The 19,773-nt window shown below is 36.0% G+C and overlaps 1 protein-coding gene across 1 annotated transcript in view; it reads right to left on the bottom strand.

Annotated features, from left to right (window-relative positions):
• The window catches only part of Sel1l2 (SEL1L2 adaptor subunit of SYVN1 ubiquitin ligase), a 67,461-nt gene extending 49,958 nt beyond the window's left edge, over window positions 1-17,503 (bottom strand). Inside the window, exons 1-3 of the mRNA XM_077800205.1 lie at window positions 17,485-17,503; window positions 11,132-11,139; window positions 10,517-10,685 (exon numbers count right to left, since the gene is read on the bottom strand). Of these exons, the coding sequence (XP_077656331.1) occupies window positions 10,517-10,565 (49 nt within the window). The 5' untranslated portion in view covers window positions 10,566-10,685; window positions 11,132-11,139; window positions 17,485-17,503. The remainder of the gene's footprint in view (window positions 1-10,516; window positions 10,686-11,131; window positions 11,140-17,484) is intronic.
• Between the last annotated feature and the right edge of the window lie 2,270 nt (window positions 17,504-19,773).

Raw genomic sequence — 19,773 nt, 5'->3', positions numbered from 1 at the left:
AGCACAATCAGAAAATGATTTGAGGACTTGATGTAAAGGGCCTCCCTGAGGCTGTAGTGCTTGAATAGCCAACTGGTAGATGCCTATTCTGCTCTGGTCAGGCACCAACTAGGTAAATCCAGTGATCCCTGGACCCAGATCACTTCTCTATGGGATAATAGGAGCATTGGGAATCTATGGTTTCTCTTGCTGGCATTTCAATTTAAAGTTTTTCTAATCAAGTGTATTCCTTAATCATGCCACCATCGCTGTGGAATTCAGGAAGAATCTTCATGTTCAATAAAATCCAAAAACAAATCTTTGGGGGAAAAAAAGGATCCAATTGCTTGTTTCAGATATTAATGAGAGAAAAGAAAGCTAGAGACAACTTGTTTTATGTCATGCATTCATTTATCAATTTGATCAGCTAAGTATTGAACATGTACAATGTGTTAGACATAATGCTAGATATTGTGAATAACAAGATGATCAGATGATCGGGACACTGTCTCAGTCTGTCAGTAAACACAGACTTGTTTACATAACATTGCCGTGCTGTGTGGTAGACACTATATATAATAAGGCACTGTGCGAGCACAAGAGGATTCTCTGTAAAGAACAGAAACCTAATCCAATAAACTTAAGAAAAAGAAATTTATTGGGAAACTGTTGAATGCTTATAGAATCAATGAATTTCTAGAGGTAGAGAGGCAGATGCTGCTAGATGGACTAGACTCAGTCCTTGTAGGATGTTCCCCTCTCTGCCACAGACTCCATGGAAAATGAGTCTGACAGACCTGGTTAAGGATGACAGAGCTTTTCAATACATTCCTATTAAAAAAAATGAGTAAACGGGGAAGACCCAATTCCTCAAAAGGAAATTTGGGTGGTAAGAAAGGCAAAAAAGATGACGAGAAGCCCCAAATAACAAAATTCCACTGTATGCATTGTCCCCTGGCTACATGAAACAAGACCTCTAAAGAAAGTGACATTTTAAATAGCTGACCAAAGGTAAGTAGGAATTGTCAAGCCAAGAAAGTGAAATTAAGTATTCCATTTGAAGAAACCTGTCTGCAAAAGAACGTTAGGTATAAAAGGATAGGTTGATGTGGCTTAAATGAAGACTGAAAGACCTGGTTGGTTATGTGGTCCAGACTGGATGTAAAAGTGATAGTGAGAGGAATGGACTGAGGCATGGAAAGAGAGTAGGAGGGAGGACTCGTGGTCATTATGAAGGTGAAGGCCAGTCTGGTATGAGAAAGGGAGAAAAAACAGAGTGGCAGGAAGTTGTCTCTGATCAGAGACAGTTATTTTAGAGTTTAGAGTTTGAAATCACATTGGTTAGCCCTGAATGTGGCCAAGAAGAAATGCAGACAAAGAAGACTGGAATTGAGAAGGTCTAGGAAATAAGGCAAGGTCTTCAACAGGCTGCTTAATCCCCAGTGTGGCTGGTGGTGACCTGTTGCCATTTAGTAACTGATGCAGGGGTTATAACAGCCCAACTCCCTCGCTATGGGTTAAAGCATTTATCCAATATAATCCACTCTTCAAAGATCTAACTTCTCCTGAAACCCTAGCTTTGGTCTGCTCTTTTCTTTGCTCTGTCCTGTGTTCCTCACTCTCTTTTTATGTTTCTCTACAAAATTCTAAAAGCTTAACACTCAAAGTAAAAATAAATAAATAGCCTCTAAATCTGACAGAAAAATAAAATTATTATTTTGAATTTCAAGTTATATTTACATCATAACTATATAAAGGATCATTAGCAACAAAAGGGACTACCAAATGAGCTACAGGATGAATATCTGAGTCTGACTAAAAATCAAAAGCATTTACAAAATGAAAAAAAGAGATTAAAGTAGGAAATTCTCCCCCCTTGCAGCAAATCTTTTCTACACAGGTGTACTGTAGCCTTCTCACCTAATTCCAATTGTATCTTATTTAAAAAAAAAAACAAAACTTTAGTTTCTGATTTTCAGAATACTGCATCAGAAGATCTCTTCACTTTTGCCCTTATGTGTGCCCGGAAGATAAAATACCAGATAAGGAGGCAGAATAACGATCCATTACTAAAAATAACATTCCATCCAAGAAAGAATGACTCAGCAAGGTTAGTCAGATACAGATGCAATCAACTCAAATACACTTGAATAGAGCACAAATATTTACAATAACAAAGTTTATTCACACTGTCTCCAGATCATTGTTGTCAAACATAAAGACCTCCAGTGATATTGCTGGGAAATGGTAGACTACTTGTATTATAAATAGAAAAAAATATTCCTTTTCAAATATCTACTAAGAAAAAACTTGAAATAACAAGGATTGGGACTTGCAAGTATTTAATTCACTGTTCTAAAACTCCTAATTTAGCAAAAGTATATTTTATATAACAAATGAAGAATCAAATATGATATGATATAATCATATATATAATATAATGGAAGTTAATGATTGCAAAGCACCTATCAGACAGTTTCCTTATCTGTCTCTACTTCTCACTGACTATAAGAGAAAGGGGGTATCATTTCATTTTACAGATGAGGGTGATATGTGGGCAGAGATTTAGTAACATTCCCAAGGTCATGTAATTGGTATACATTAGATGGTGACATAAGTCTAGGCAGTCTGTCTCAAGCCTGTGCCTCATTTTCTACTTTGGAAAAACAAAACAAAATTTTGGTAGACATTGGGCCTCATTTTTTAGGTATTTATAACAGGAGGAGTTTCATATTGGATTAAGCCCACTATTTTGCTGTCATGGAAGATGTTTATTAGTTTTCTTTTTAAAACAATTCATTTACATGTAACTGTGTGTTGATTTGAAGAAAAATGTTCACTAAATAATAGGAAAGGTATAAAGGTGAATAAGTTGGATCCCTGATGAGCAGACTTTTGAGAGTCCAGGTGTTTAAGAAGTGCTCCTGGAAGGCTTGAGTCTTGTTACTCCTTCTCAGAATCGGGTACAGCTTGCACCTTGGTGCAGGGCAGGTGAGAAGCCCTGACAAGGCGAAATTTGAAATTAACACTATTGGGAGTCCCTATTTGATCTGTAACCCTGAGGTCCAGCCCCTTAAACTCTGTAGCAGTGTCAGGCAGCTATGACTTTGTGACTGCCTCTGCATGGCCCCCAAACCCCATCCCCCACCCTGTTCTCCTGTAGCATAAAAAAATCTTGATAGCTGTCCCCTTTTGTTTTCCTTCCCCAAAGCTTACCCCAGCACCAAGGATTGACACCTACCAAAAACACTCTTACTGTTCAAAGCTGTACCAACCTAAGCCTGGCTGATGTCTTTGGGGCTGACCCCTCCAGCTCAAGAGGGTGCTCCAAGAGGGATGCTGCTCATCCTTAACTTCCAGTTTCCTCCCTGTCCCTCCCCACTCTCTGTTGAAGTGCCTTAGGGAACCACATCTGGGAAGAAGTTGGATAAGAAGAAGAAGAAACTGATGAGGGTTCGACAAAACACTGGTTGACCCTCCAGAGTGTTCTGGAGCTAAGATGGACTTGCAGAGTTGTCCCAGGTAGGGTGAGGCCTTTGTAATCTGCATTGATCAGCCCTTGGAAAGGGGCTGTCTTTGGGGAGAAGTAACCTTGGGTGTGCAGCATTCTACATCTGAATACAGTCCCTTTGCCAACTAGTGGCTGAAGGCTGTCTGCAGACTGCACTCCCAGAAACTGAGCAGGGAGTCCCTCATTGAAGAAGGGTCTGCACAGTACTTCACAGTGTCTGCTGTGAATACTTAAAAAAAAAAAAAAAACGAAAAGAAAGAAATCAATAGAGTGAATGCAAATGATAAACAGTCTAGCCAGTCTTGTAATAGTGGTCCACTTCACCTTTTGAATATAGCCCTCATTGCTTATTTTAAAAGGGGCATGTTTTCTTTTCCAATTCTCCCTCTCACTCTCCCTAAACAGGTAACAAGATTACCTTTTCCCAACCAAGGCAGAGTTATCTGTCCTTGAGCACACACCCACCACAAAAAGGAGATGTCACCAGAAGATCTAGGAAGTGACTAACTCCCAAATAACAAGTGAATTTCAACATACCATCAGTGTGCATCTGGGACCCCTCCATCAGGACCCACCTGGAATGCAGCCCTTAAAGAGCTTTTTAAAAAGCCCTCTGTTCTCCCTGATGGGGCGAAATAGAATTTTTGGAACTGGAGTCCCCTGTGCTTCTCTTTTGCTGGCAAAGCAATAAATCTTTTCCTTTTTCTCACAACGGCGTTCTCCTTATTAAATTGGCAAAGGAGACAAGACCAAGTTTTCAGTGACAATCTTACAAGTGAGAAAAAGGAATGCCAAGACTGGCTTAAGACAAGGTTCCAAACACCCCCCTCAAACCAAGGACACAATAGTGCTGGGTATGATCACTAAAATCAATGATGATTAATTCCCAGGAATGCCAGAAAGGACCCAGTTAGGAAGGAATGGAAGGTAGTGTTCCAAAGGCCTACAGGAATAGCTTCCATTGTTTCTACTGCATGATTGGTTATTGATTTGTCTTACTAACAAACTAATAAGTAAATTACTTTTTAAGACCAAATTCTGACTCAAAAAAAAAAAAAAACACGGTTAAAATACCCTGAGTGGAAAAGATGGGAAAGCATCGTGTTCAAGTATAAAACATCATTCAAGTGTGCTCTAAAATATGAGGCTTTATTACTTTTATGTAGCATGTGTACTATAGTATATTATAGAGAGAATGCTGAGCATCGAGTCAGGAGATCTATTTGCACCCTCGCTCAAGACAGGAAGAATTCAACTCAATTTAATTTAGCAAATATCTAGTCATTCTAACTGTATGACAGATGTAGCACCAGGGACAGATCTTGTTTTTCAGTAATGGAGGTACAAAGGCTATTTGTTACATTTGAAAAATTCTAGGTTAAGGGACAATTGGCAAAGGACTCAAAATTGGTGAATAATTCCCATTTTCAAGATGTGGAAATATATATGCCATATTCTAGAAACTTCAGTTTAACGTTAATCTCTTTAATTTCTAGAACATATTATCTGTGATTTGTGAGTCTTCACTTAAGGTGATGTGGTCACTAAGAATTAGGAAAGGTTTTTGAGAACAAATTAGGTTAAGTCTCATTTGTTTTTTTGTGAAGGACCACAGGCTTGGGAAATAGGATTTATATTGAACACCTGTATCCAATTTTAAAAATGATATCCTGTGTACTAAATGTTAAAATGAGACTAGAGTTCAACAAGATTTTTAGTAAGCTTGGTAATCATGTATAACCCTCATGTGAAGGGTTATATCCCACAGCTTGTGAAGTTTGAATTCCCTAGGAAAGTTATTTTTTTCATGGTTTCCTCCTTTTTAAACTCTTGATTCTCGATTGTAAGATTGTTCCAAGATTTCTCACTTGTAAGACTGTTCCTGGACTGTATCACACTGGTCCACAGTAAAAATCAACATCTCTTTGAGTTGTTCTGAAAGAAAATTCTTTCTTACAAAGCATTTATGAAGAAAGCAGACTTAAGATTTCACAGAACAAAAAGAGAAGGTGATTTATCACAGGAATAAAAACAGCTATGATGCTCATGGCATGGCTGATTTAAAAATATTAATTGGGGTTCCCCAACTTTGGCACAGTTATCTTCTTTCTGACTCCTTATATCTGCTCTCTCCATATTTCTTGTCCCATTCTTCTTACTTTTTCAAAAGCAAAATGAATAAATTCCTCTTTGTGGCTCTGCAGAGTGATTTTTTTCTATCCTTGAAGAATCAGCACCACCTGACATGAAGTTTCGGTGTGGGAGGGAGGTGGGATATCAGGAGGGGATGCTGGCCTCCTTTTATCCACACATAGTTATTAAGGCAGCTTTCCAAACACAGGCATGCATGCTATACAGTGCATTCTGATAAACAAAATTTTCTCAATTTCATCACATGTAGGCTTCTATCTGATTATCAGTAGGTAAGTATAATTCTAGAGATGTATGGTAGATTATTATGGGCTCTTAGACTCTATAAATTTGGCCCTATCTTGCTAACTTTCTAACAGAAACTTGAGTCAAAGATTAGAAGGCAATGAATTGATTGATGTAATAAAAAAAAATCCAAAAATTACACGGTGAAAGTTTTCATTTTTGTGGTGTTGGGTATTGAACCCAAGCCCTTGAGTTTGCTAAGAACAGGCTGTACCACTGACCCACATTCCCCATCACAGTGAAATTTAATAGGCATAAACCTTACATTTAAATTCAAAACTTAAATGGGGAATGGAAGTATAGTTCAGTGGTAGAGCACTTGCCTAGCATACATAAAGCCTGGGTTCAATCCCCAGGATCACAAGGGGGAAAAAAAGAAAGAAAGAAAAAAGGAAAGGCTTACATGAACACATAAAGATTAGGGAATATGTGGCTTGATCATCAATTTTGTGTGTCAACTTGGCTTGGCTACAGTTCCCAGTTGTTCAATCAAACACTAATCTAGATGTTGCTGTAGGAAAGTATTTTGTGAATCTGATTAAAATCTGTAATCAAGTGGAGATTATCCTGGAGAAACTGAGTTGGCCTGATTCAATCAGTGGCAAAGCTTTAAGAATGGAACTGAGGCTTTCCTGGGGGATGAAGGTGGGAATTGCACCTATAGACAATAGTTTCAGTTCATGCCTTAGGGTCTCAGCCTGATTTTCCTAACAACCCACTCTGCAGATTTTTTACTTGCATAGCCATCCTCCATGATCACATAAGCCAACCTCCTATAATGAATCCATTAGTGTATCTCTCTGTCTCTCCCAGGTCTCGTTGAACACACCCTAACTGATAAGTGAGAAAAGGTTTAAGTTTGCCCTGAATTTGTTATACCTCATTGCTGTGAGTTGGCACCAAAAATAACTAACAGGATCTTAAAAATCAATATGCACAAGCCACAGTGCTTGGTGAGGTAGGCACAACTCCACTGTATTCTACTGTATTCCATATGGGCCAGTCTATATCAGGATTGTTATATCTAGCTCCAACTGCCATAATTTAACACTGACAAAGAGCACTGTTGGGAATTGATTTTAGTTCAATGTAAGTTAAGAACTTTGTAAGGAAGAGAAATATTTAAAAAAAATACCACAAGCTGCCTTGTATGATATGGTCAGATCACAGGTACTTAAGTAAAACTGGTGTCATAATGCCAGGGATACCTGATAAAAGGTATCAGACTATTTGACCTCTGAAGTTCTCTTTTTACTCTAAAGGTCTGTCATTTTGTCTTTAAGAATTATACTTCTCTCAGTAATTTAGCGAGGCCTTAAACAACTCAGTGAGATCCTGTCTCTAAAAAAAATAAAATACATAAAAAAGGGCTAGGGATGTGGCTCAGTGGTTAAGCATCCCTGGGTTCAATCCCCAGTACCAAAAAAAGGAATATTGTGTGCCCATAAAAGCCATTTGTCCTTTTAGTTTGTGATATCTAATCTGTCCTGTCTGAAAAGCCAGTGTGTTAGATGTCTTCCAATTACCTTTCTAGATCCACTCCATCCTGTCCTGTGCTTATATGAACCACACCAATGTTCTCCCATCCCCTCCCAGTCCTGGGTAGGTTTGGCCAAAGGCACCAGCAAGGAGGTATAAAGGGTAGGCAGAGAGGGAGGGAGGGATATTTATTTCCTGACTTCCCAGTGTGGTCTCTGCAGTCTGGCTTTGTCTGGTGACCCAAGGGCGTGGTTCTGTCAGAGAGCCTTGTCTATATGCCTTTGCTTTCTTTTTCAGCATTCCAGTAACTATTACTATCCTGTGGTCCTTCAGGACTTATCCAGAGGTTGTGATACCATTTCTGTTATTAGCCAAGGGAAACTGTGGTTTCCCTACATCCTATAAACAACTTTAGAAAAAAAATCCCTTTATTAAACTTTTCTCAAGTGACTCCATTTAAAAGTGTCATTTGTTTTCTATAAAAACCCTATTCACACTTCAAGTAGCTAAGCTTGTAGGTATTTCCAGGTTCCTGCTGGAGCCAAATTTTCAATTGAGCAGTGAACCAGCCTTTTGGAGATAAAAGGTGGCTGGAGGGATACCCTTAAAGATATAAAGATTTAGAAAATGTAAAAATCCGGTTAAATCAGGAATCTCAAGAAAAAGAGAAACGAGGATCATCAATAAGAATCCAGAAGCCTCTAAACTAATCTCCCCCTTTGGAATCCCACGTTTTTCAATTTCTGTCTATTGCTCTTATTAGCAACAATCACTTTTCTGTATTTGCTTCTGTCAGAACAACATATCTTCTAATTTATGTAAATCTTTTTTTAATTTAAAAAAATTTTAAGCTGTGAATGGACACGATGCCTTTATTTTGCTTATTTATTTTTATGTAGTGCTGAGGGTTGAATCCAGTACCTCACATGTCCTAGGCAAGTACTCTGACACTGAACCACAACCACAGCACTAATTTATGTAAATCTTGATGAGTGGATATTATGACTTATAAGACAGGGTTTCTCAAATGTTCTTGAAGTACTTTACTAGCCAGCAGTGATGAATGAATTCCCTGGAGGTCTGTAAGACAAGGTATTTGTTTGAAGTCTTAGGTTTGATAATTCAAGATGTGAATTTGAAATCCACTTGCATGTACCATAGCTGTTAGTTTTAAAATAAAAATCTCTTCAATTATTTGTCATTATTTATTTTTCCTTAAAATCTTCTACTAAATTTGGAAGTTGCAGCATGTTTATCATATCATTCAGTATTTACCCAAAATAATTTTGAGAAGTTTGGGATTAACATTTCTTGATATCCTAGTCTGTTTTTGTGAAAGGCACAATGCCTAAGAGCTGGAGGACTTTGGGACAATACCATCCAAGTTTGAATCCCAGTTACCCTATGAAATACTTTTATAATGCTAAGCAAAGTACCCCTTATCATGAATTGAATAAAGCACTTAAAACAATTTAGAAAATGTTCAATTAGTTAGATTGTTGTATATTGTTATTAGACATAAGATAACTACTTCTGTGTATGGCAAAAAGATCTCATTTGAATGGTGACATTACTCTTTTAAATAACAGAATCTCTCTTAAACAACTTCTATTTACTTTATTTGACAACTTAATCAATGCTTTACATTTTTCCTCTCCAACCTATTTACTGAGGTCCATGGGACACTGAATGCTTGCAGGAGGTGAGATACTCTCTATTACATATGTGTACTCTATTTCCTACCCCTTGTGGTTTACAAAAAGAACTTGTTCCCAAACCTGTGTGTACCAGTTGTACTGCTATTATAATTACAGATTTTAATTAAACAATATGTAAACTTATTAAATACAAGTACAAAAGAATATGTGATGTATTGATGTAAAGTCATTGAAATACTTTGGAAAAATGTGATAATGTAGAGCCAACAGAAATTATCTAATTAAATGTATAGTTGAGGCAACTTTAAATGACTGGGGGAAAGTCTGCAAACATCTGGTAGGTTTCTGTACAACATTGCTCCAAATGTCTTTAGTTCCTCATTTTATCAGAAAACTGAGAAGGGAAAGTATAGGTGAAGTAGTTTTATAGTGCTTTATACTAGAAAGGTCATTCAGTAGAACTATGCTAAATAAAAGGCAGACCAGAGCCAGGGTTGAGGCTCAGTGATAGAGCACTTTTCTAGCATGCATGAGGGACTGAGTTTGATCCCTGGCACCACATTAACAAGTAAATAAATAAAAACAAATAAAACAAAGATATTGTGTTCCATCTACAACTAAGAAAATATTTTTTAAAAAGGCAGACCATAGTTTTTATGTCAAATAAATGTTTTAGTGTATGTGATTTAGATTTAAAATAAATTTAGGAAACATTTGTTCTTAATTTCTTTCCCAAAGAAATTTTCCTCTCTTTAGAAAAGATATTAATAAAATAGAAATTTATAGTCTTTTAGAAAAGAGGAAGTTTTCCTGGTTTAGACTTAAATCAAATGTTGAAACTGATTTTGGATAAACTTTCTAATTGTGGGGCATGGGGTTGTGGCTCAGTGGTAGAGTGCTTGCCTAGTACATGCAAGGCCCTGGGTTCGATTCTCAGCACCACATAAAAGTAAATAAAATAAACATATTGTGTCCAATTACAACTAAAAAATAAATATTAAAAAAATTTCTAATTGTGCATCAATTAAATTCTGTTATAGACTCTATGGAGACATCATTTATATTTTCTACAACCTTTATCTATGCAGAGAAATCTAACTAAGCAAATGTGTTTTTACTGGAGAGAGTTTTAGATTGCTATTCTAGAAATATAGGATACTATATTAATTTTGAATTCCTTTAAAGTTTGAGTTTCTATTAGCAGAATAACTGATTAATATTTTATCCACATAATTTTGGTGATTTGTCCCTCATGATAAATAATTGGTAATCTTGCTTAATATCATTAGTACAAATTCTAAGACAGGGGACAGAATCTGACAAAATATAATGTTTTTGTGTGTATATGTATTTATGACTATATCCTAAGACTTCTCAGAAAACAGCTCTAAAATTTGACTTTCGATTACCTGAAGTCATTTTAAAATCATATGGCAGAGGATATTCTACTTACAATGATTTTTGTTTCTCTTCAAGAAGTCTTTATTTTGAATTCCCTTCATTTTTAATTTATGTTGCTTCTTTTTCTTTCCTAAAAGATTTTCTCTTTTATTGATTACTTTCCTTGATCTTCTTCGTTCCAATATATGTGATAAATATTGTTTAACTTCGTTCACTGATACCTAAAAAGAAAAATATCTTTGTTCATTTCAAACTTTTATAAATGAAACCAGAAAGTGAAAAATTCATCTATTTATGACAAAAATACATGCTTAATGTAATTACTCTAATTCTTGCTTTTTTATTCAAGTAAAAATGACATGTGGCTTACTTCACTTTAGGAATCCATATGTTTTACACATAAAAACCTTTTAAACCTATTACATTGTCATCTGAACCGCAGAGCTAAGCATTAGGAGCTGAATGTTATAAATAAAATAGTAGGAGAATTTAACAAATGTACTCTTCCACTGGTAAGTTGTCATGGTGATATCAATTGTGTGAGCTAGAAAAAAAATGAAGATGTTTATATTGCCTTACACATTTTAAGAAATATATAAGGAATTGTGACTATTAAATTTTTTTTTTTTTAGCTGGGCATGGTGGTGTACACCTACAATCCCAGAGCTTGGGAGGCTGAGGCAAGAGGATTTTAAGTTCAAGAGCATCTTCAACACTTACTGAGAACCTAAGCAATTTAGGGAGACCCTGTCTCATAATAAAAAATAAAAAAGGGGCTAGGGAAATGGCTCAATGCTTAAGTGCCCCTGGGTTCAATCCCTGTTACCTAAATAAATAAATAGTTAGATAGATAGATAAAAAATAATTAATTAAAAAAAAATAAAACCCCATGTCCCCAATGTACTTTTCAAAAGTTACATAATGAATCTATTTTAATTATGGTGATAAGTTTGGGGCTGTTTTGAGTAGTAGAAAATAATGCTGATATTAAGAGGAAATTTTAAAACTTTATAGATAAATAATTATGATTTACATATGTACATTTGCAAGATAAGTTACATTTAAAAGTTTCTATCTATTAGTACTTCTAACAAGAGCCAAGTGTTTCTTTTTGCTCCTTGCCCCACTGTCTTATAATTTAATCTCCCTCTCCCTAAAATCATTTTCTGCAGTACTTAAATATTTTCTATGTGGTAGCAAAGACAAAAAAGCATTGATCCAGGGGCCAGAACATGTAAAGATATGTAGCCATGTAAAGATTTTTAAAAAACAACTTTATTGAAGTATAATTAACATACTATAAGTTAGCCAATTTAAAGTATACAATTCAGTGGTTTTTGGAATATCTACCTATCACCACAGTCAATTTTAGAACACCATTATTACCTTAAGAAGAAATCATAAATACATTAACTATTACCCTTTCTAATCCACCATCCTTCTTATTCTCATTCTATGCAAACACTAATTTATATTCTATCTCTATAGATTTTCCTACTCTGAAATTTCATATGAATGGAATGATATAGTTTTTTTTCTCTCTCTTTTTCTCTTTCACCCCCCCTCTCTCCCTCCCTCTCTACACGCCTCCCTCCCTCCCTCCCCCCACCAGCTTTTCTTCACTTTGAATAATGTTTTAGCATGTATTAGTGTTTCACTCCTTCTTACTATCAAATAATATTCCTTATGTAGATTATCCAATGATACACATTTGGATTGTTTCTACCTTTTGGCTATCATGAGTTGTTATAACATCCACGTACAAGTTTCGATGTGGGTATGTAAGAACTTTGAGTGGGATTCTTCTTGTTGTAGGGTAGACAGCTTCAGCAAATAAAAATATAAAAAGCCCAGTTTTATTTGGACTTCAAATAAACAAAGACTTTTTTTTTTAGTATAAGTATGTTCCAAATATGGCATCCTAACAAATAAAACCACAGTATGTATTGTTTCAAAATCAGCAAGCAGGTGTTCAAGTCAATTAGTTCACTGCATGCTGTCATTCAGGATCTTAGGCAGGCAGATGTTATGCCAGCTTCAAGATGTGAATTCCAAGGTCTCCCTGAGTTCCAATATTTAGAAGGCAGAAAAAGAAAGAGCCTAAAAGGTAATCTTCAGAAAGGGCTTTTGTTTCATTTGGTTTGCTTTGTTTTCTATTCTTTAATAGGTCAGACCTGAAAGTGGCTCATCGTGTTTTCAATCACTTTCCATTGGATGAAACTTAGTCCTATGTCCCCATGTAACTGCTGGGAAGTATAATCTATGTAGAGATTGGAAAGAAGATAACATGAACTTTGATGAGCTTCCTGCATTCTCTGGCATATGAAATTATCATGTTATTGCCATTAAAAGAGGGCATTTCATTTTTCAATTTAAAAATAAGTAGTATCCAAGCTGGCAAATGCTTATAGTTTTCTAATATCTACATTTTTTTTTTTTTTTACAGAGGCCAGTTTTCTGACTGATATTCTCTCAACTGTTAAGAGTGGGACAAATAATGAGGTAAAGCAAGGATTAGGGTCCCTTGGAAGAAAAGAGGCTTTCTCTGACTTTCCAAAGCATCCAAAAATTTACAATTCAATAACAAGTATTTGTTGAGCATCTATTTTAGGCCCTGTTCTAGGGGCTGAGGATATCATGAAGTTGATATTCTAGTGGGAAAAATTATAGTTGACTGATAACTTGACATTTAAAAAAAACACTTAAGGAGATGGAAGTGATAAGAGTTAGTTTTATTTAATACAGGATGGTTAGGGACCAGATCCTCCCATAACATTTGAGTAGTCTCCTGTGAAAAGGGAGGGAATTAGTCATGCAAGAGATGATTAATTTACATCATTTGTTCATAGATATGCAAGGAAGACGGCACAGTGGCAGCAGAGTGAGTTAGGAGGGGAAAATGATGAGCAATGAGGCAGAGAGACAGCTCTGAGGCCAGGCTCAGAATTGTGAATGATGTTCTATGTGAATGGGAGATTTCTGGAGGATTCTTTGGCTGCCGAGTGGAAACACTATATGTTGGAAATAAAGTAGGAAAGAGAGGAGGGCAACTGAAATAAACCAGGTGAAAGTTGTTGACGGTGACATTAAGAAGATGACTGGAGTGTAAGTAGTGATAGTGGCTGTTTATTTCAGAAGTATTGCTCACAGAATTTTCTGATAAAGGACTTGTATATTTCAGTTTTCAAACAGCAAACCCAAAAGTAGTGTGTTAAAGTATGGTTTTAAACTCTCAAGACCCATTTAATCAATTGAAGCTGTATTTCATTAGTCTCTTACCTCATCATTTAGCCTACTGCCTCTTCACTCCCTTGTATCTTCAAGATTCATGCTGAATGAGTGTCTCTCAAGCATCCCATCTGAACATATCTTTCTCCACTTAGAAGCCCTCAGTCCTCAGTAACTACAGGATAAATTCAAACTCCTTTGCACAAAAGCTAAGATTCTTCAGTCTGCCCTAAAAATGTCATGGTGACCTTATTTCTTACTACTCCTACACCTACATGAACATCCTCAACAGCCAAACTCTTCTACTCACTGTTCCTTGAATAGTACATGTCAGTTCCTACTTCCTTGCCTTTGCTTATATAGTTTTCATAGCTCTTCTTACCTACTATGCTAAATATTACTCCCGTGCCAAGGCCCAACTCAAGTTCCTTCTCTCCAAGTCCCTCCTATATCCTTGCAACCCACACCAATTTCCTTCCTTCTGAACTTGTGCTGTCTTTCCTTCTTGGTTAGCAGAACCTCACTGCTCTACAATCCCTAAAGCAACATTATTTTACATCATTTATTCATGCTTTATCTACTCAATTCATTTTGGACACTTTGCACTTTTTATTCTGTCATTTAAAATAGAGTGTGCCACATGTGGTGCACACGGGTAATCCCAACAACTCGGGAGACTGCGGCAGGAGGATCACAAATTCAAGGTCAGTCTGAACAACTTAGCAAGATTGTGCCTCAAAATAAAAAAATAAAGATCTGGGGATGTAGCTCAGTGGTGGAGCACCCCTGTGCTCATTGCCCGTTCCAAAAACAACTCCTCTGACAAAAAAACACCCCTCCCGAGAGCAAAACACCAATACAGTGCCTTGGGAAGAGGGGAACCTAATGAACATGTGAATTTCTTTATTTGGGGAAAAATTTCTTGTTTCCTTAAAGGTCAGGAATGTTAGGAACATTCTCTCACTAAAAGATCAGTGAGCTTTGAGGGAAAAAAAAGGTTAGAATTCATCTTTCTGTACATTTAATCTTAATTTATTTGTGGCTAACTCATAGTTTTTGCTTTTGTGCCTAAAGTTATTCCCAAAGTAGGAACCACTCCTATAAACTTTGCCTGAAGTCAACAACATTAAAAAACTGTATTAGCATGCAGAAAATCTTCTAGTTTAAAAATCAGTAGTTCTAATGGTAGACATTGGACTTAGAGGTTTCTACATTGTTTTGTCTGGATTATAATTAACTACCTATATGCTGAAAACAACATGCAATTTTGCCTTTTAAAGATAAAAAATCTGAGTTCTTCTTAATACATGAATAGATATCCACAAAAATCCATTCTAAGTGCTCAAAATAAATGTATTATACATTTTTTTAAGAGAGAAAGAAAACTTTTTAATATTTACTTTTCAGTTTTCGGTGGACACAACATCCATTTTTAAGTGGTGCTGAGGATCGAACTCAGTGCCCTGCGCATGCCAGGTGAGCGAGTTACCACTTGAGCCACATCCCCAGCCCCATGAATTATAGATTTTTAAAATTTGCACTTATATTATCTTCATAGTATTGGCTGTTCACATATTAGCTGTGTCTAACTATGGGCAAGTTAACCCCCTTGACTCAGTTTACCCTTCTATAGAATGGGGGTTAAAATCTCATCATTGGGCTGCTGTAAGGACCAAGTAAGTTAATCTATGTGAAGAACCTTGTAAGTAGTAAGCATTTGGTTAATATTAGCTATTATTATCATTATATGGACTGTATATATTTTCTGTGTAAATAAATGTATCTGTGTTTCTCTTCCAGATTCTAAACAACTAGAACATATGTCCTCTGACTGTTCACTCTGTTCCTGTTCCTCAGTGAATGAAATCTGGTAAATCAGTAAACATTCTTTGTATTTTTGAAATACACTTTTTAAAATCTTTTAAGAAGAATATCTAAAAACCTTTTTACTAGTAGAAAATACTTACATGCCATACATTTTTTGATTGATTTTATTCAAAGGCACTGAACAGCAATTTTAACCTCTCTTAAGCTCCTTTTGCTGCCTGAGCTGCATTTGATGCTAAATTTCAGTTAACACCCAAATCACATACTTTTTCTTTAATAGAATTTCACAATAACGTGAGTGATGATAAAGGGATTTTAATAGTCTCTTCAAATAGTTTTTGAGAGGTAGCAAATGGAAAATAATCAAGTAATGAAGCAAACTTGTGGCTGACAACTATATGAAAATACTGATTCATTTATCAACCCATTCATGTTTGGTACCCACTAGTAGTTGAAGAGATAGTAGCAAACAGGGCATAAATATTTTCAGATCTTAAAGAGTTTCCATTTGTCTGTGAGAAGACAGTAACCAGTACACAAATATATAATCAAGTTCGTATCAGGTATCAATACTTTAAGGGAATAAAACAAAGATATGATATGTAAAGAGTAAAATGCAGGGAGAAGAGGGGATGTTAGCTAATTTAGATTTGGTGCCTAATGAAAGTTTTAGTGAAAAGATGACTTTGCAGCCAAAAATTTAAAGACAAGAAAGCAATACCATGTAAATATGGAGAAAGTGCATACTCAAATGTAACAGTGGTTCACTTTATGCTTTGAATATATAGTCCTTGCTGCTCTGCCATTACAATTTATTTTTAAAACAAACATGTTTCCTTCTCTTCTTGTCTCCCTCCTACACAATAATAGCTCCCCCTTTCTAATCTCAGGGGAAACAGGATTACCTTTCTTCCCCATTTTAGGCAGATTTATCTGTCCTTGAGCACACACCCACCACAGGAAAGACTTTGGGGATGGCACCAGAAAATCTCAGAAATGACTATTTCCCAAATTAACAAATTACAACTCAGAGAACATGTGAAATATAGCCTTTGAACCACCTCTTTAAAAGCTCCTGTTCCAGCTGATGGGCAGAATCGTAGCCTCTGGGTCAGGAGTCCTCTGTATTTTTCCTTTGCTAGCAAAGCAATAAAACTACTTTTTCCTTTTTCTCAAAACCACGTCCTCGTTATTGGATTGGCATCAGGGACAAGGACTGAGCTTTGGGGAATACTAATATAGAAACAAACTTGTTTTCCCAGGAATATAATTAAGGAATGTAAGTGACTGAAGGAGTGTGAACTGAGATAATTATAAAAGAAAGACACAGAGAAGGGTAGGGCGTTATGTCAAACAGAAACATGGTAAGGAGTTGGTGTTTTATTCAAAGCACATGAGGAAGCCACTGAAAAGTTTTAAGTGACACTCTCATTTACATTTTAGAAAGAAAGACCATTCTGGCTGACATGTGAGGAACAGATTGCACAGCATTAAGAGTGGGAACAGGAAGAACAGTTTGGAGACTATTGCTGTCAACTACTAGGTGAGGGATGATGTGACTCAAATGAGTGCAGAAACAATGGAGATAAACTTAGGGTATGATTTAGAAATAGCCAAATAGATATTGCAGGTGGATTGGATATACAGGTAAGAAATGACAAAGTCAAAAATAACTTCTTGGTTTTTTTTGACTGGATGAGCCAGTTACAGAGATGGACAAGAATGGAGGCAGGAGAGAATTTTAGAGGGAATCAAAGTCTCCTCCTACCTACCCACATACCTATATTCTCTCCAAATTATACAAGTATACTGTATATAGAAAACAGGAGGCATGTATCTAAGAGTGGAGTAAAAATGAATTGTGTTTGTTATGAATTGGGAACTGAGTTTCATTCTTTGCAAAGCATAAATAGGTGAGAAGTTAAAGAAGAAATGGAAGGTAAAGGTTCTTTGCCTGCCAGGGACTTACGTTTTTTTTTTTTTTTTTTTTTTTTAGTACTGGGGATTGAACCCAGGGGCAGTCAACCACTGAGCCACATACCCAGCTCTATTTTGTATTTTATTTAGAAACAGAGTCTCACTGAGTTGCTTAGCACCTCGCCATTGCTGAGGCTGGCTTTGAACAATCTTCCTGTCAAGCCTCCCCAGCCTCTGGGATTACAGGTGTGTGCCACCATGCCTGGCTACTTTTTCCAGGGTTCAATGATCAAAGATATTTCTTGCTTTCCTTAATTGTCTGAGTCCTTTTATTTTTTCCTGGCTCACTTCTGCCCAGATAGTTACAGTTCCTTGGCACTGTGAAACACACTAAATTTTGCTAAATAAAAATACTCTCTGAAAAATGAGCAAATTAAAAATAGATTATTGAAGTCACCAAAGAAGTAGCAAACAAAGGCCAAAGCAGCATCTAACTGGATGACAAAATTCCACAAGGCAGTGATGTGGCAGAAAGAACACAGTCAGCTGCCATTTGTTTGCTAATTGATTTCTTTTGTGTTTGCACATCTACCTTCTAATGTCTCAAAACAACAACATTAGAGATATCTAAGGATAATTTTGAAATGTGAAAAGTAGTAGAGTAGCAAGGAAGAAGGGAAATAAAATAATGCAAGTGATACTAATAATATAGTGACAATGTAAAATTTCTAATTCCTAAGTACATTACATTACAAGGGTAGCCTTCTATAAATTCAGATATCATTAAGAACTGGTACATACTAGAGTCTGTACTTCTATTCTGTATTTAAATTCAAGAAGCAGAAAATTATAATTAAATATATAACCATTTTAAATATTCATGGTATAGTGGATAAGTCGATTATAAAAACTCCAGTAATATATTTTTAATTAATTTTATTAATTAATTAATTTTATTAATATTAATTAATTTCAGCACCTCTTTTTCTTAACTTTTACTAGAGGTACTGATAGTTTCTATCACTTGATACAAGTATTGCTACGTAATGCACAGGTATTAATAAGTATAGCTAATTATTCCATTCACCAATATTTATCAAACCTTTATTAAATTCTAGAGACTAATCAAGAGATATCTACATCTCTGAAACAAATAACAACAACAAAAGTAAAAGGCATGGATTCTTGCAGCTTAGCTTCCAGTGGGAGTCAAATAACTAACAATGATATATAGATCTAGTGAGGTACACATGAGGATCCAAGAAGAATAAGAAATTTGAAAGCAAAGAAGTGTTTTATTTAAGACAGATGACCTAGGGGGAAAAAGTAAGGGAGAAACATTTGAGTAGATATCTGATGAAGTGTGTGTTGAGGGGAATAAACTATGTGATTATCTACCTGATCATCCCTGGCAGAGGGAACAATAGGTACAAAGGTCCTGAAATAGGGATATATTGGGGTATTTCCCCAAAAGACAGCCAAGGTGATTGAAATGCAGCAAGCAATGGGAAGAATGGTCAAAGTTCAGAAAAAGAGCAAATACCAGGCCATGTGAGTCCTGTGGGGCACTGTGGAGTTTGGATTTTAAGTATATTGGAATGTAGACTGTGAGCTTAATAGACTGTAATAGGGCAGGAGATCAGGGAATTGGCTACCATAGAGTCCAGATGGGAATGATAGTGGCTGGCAATGGAATAGTTAAAAATGGTTAGATCAAGATATATTTTAAAGACTAAGCTAACTAGCTTGTTGGGCTTGAGTTAAAGAAGTGGAAGGTGACTTTAAGATTTTTTTCTCCAAGCATGCGACGGGTGAAGGAACTATTTATTAGAATGGGAGACACAAGGGAGAAACAGAGTAAGGGTGAGGAAAACCAAGAGCTCAATGGTCAACATGTCAAGTTTTAGATGATTTTTAGGCATTTTAATAGAGAGTATTAGGCAGTTTGTGTCTGGGTTTGTAACAGTGCACATAAAGATGCTGGTAGGTTGAAAGAGTTGCTAGTGAGTGGATATAGAATTGTTCTTCAGACTGTTTCTATTTTTTTCAATGAGAAAAATAAAAATAAAACCCAGCAAAGTCATCAGCTGAAAGTGAGGGACAGATTTGTTGAAAATCTGAGAAGAAAAGAGAAGTTTGCTGAGAAACACTGAAGGCCTACTTGAGGCTTGTAATCATGAAATTAAAATGAGTCTGGTTGTATAATTGTGTGTATTCCCAGTCATGTTCAGCTACTCAGCTGCAAGAATTGAGTAGACAGAGAATTACATTTGTGATGGTTGAGATTTTACCATTAAATTAGATGCAACACAGAGAAGCAACTAAATTGATAGTCTA

Source organism: Urocitellus parryii, chromosome 6, assembly GCF_045843805.1.
Source record: "Urocitellus parryii isolate mUroPar1 chromosome 6, mUroPar1.hap1, whole genome shotgun sequence".
NCBI classification, from domain to species: domain Eukaryota; kingdom Metazoa; phylum Chordata; class Mammalia; order Rodentia; family Sciuridae; genus Urocitellus; species Urocitellus parryii.
The sequence above is the reverse complement of the archived record's forward strand: the minus strand, read 5'-3'. Positions and strand labels throughout refer to the sequence as shown.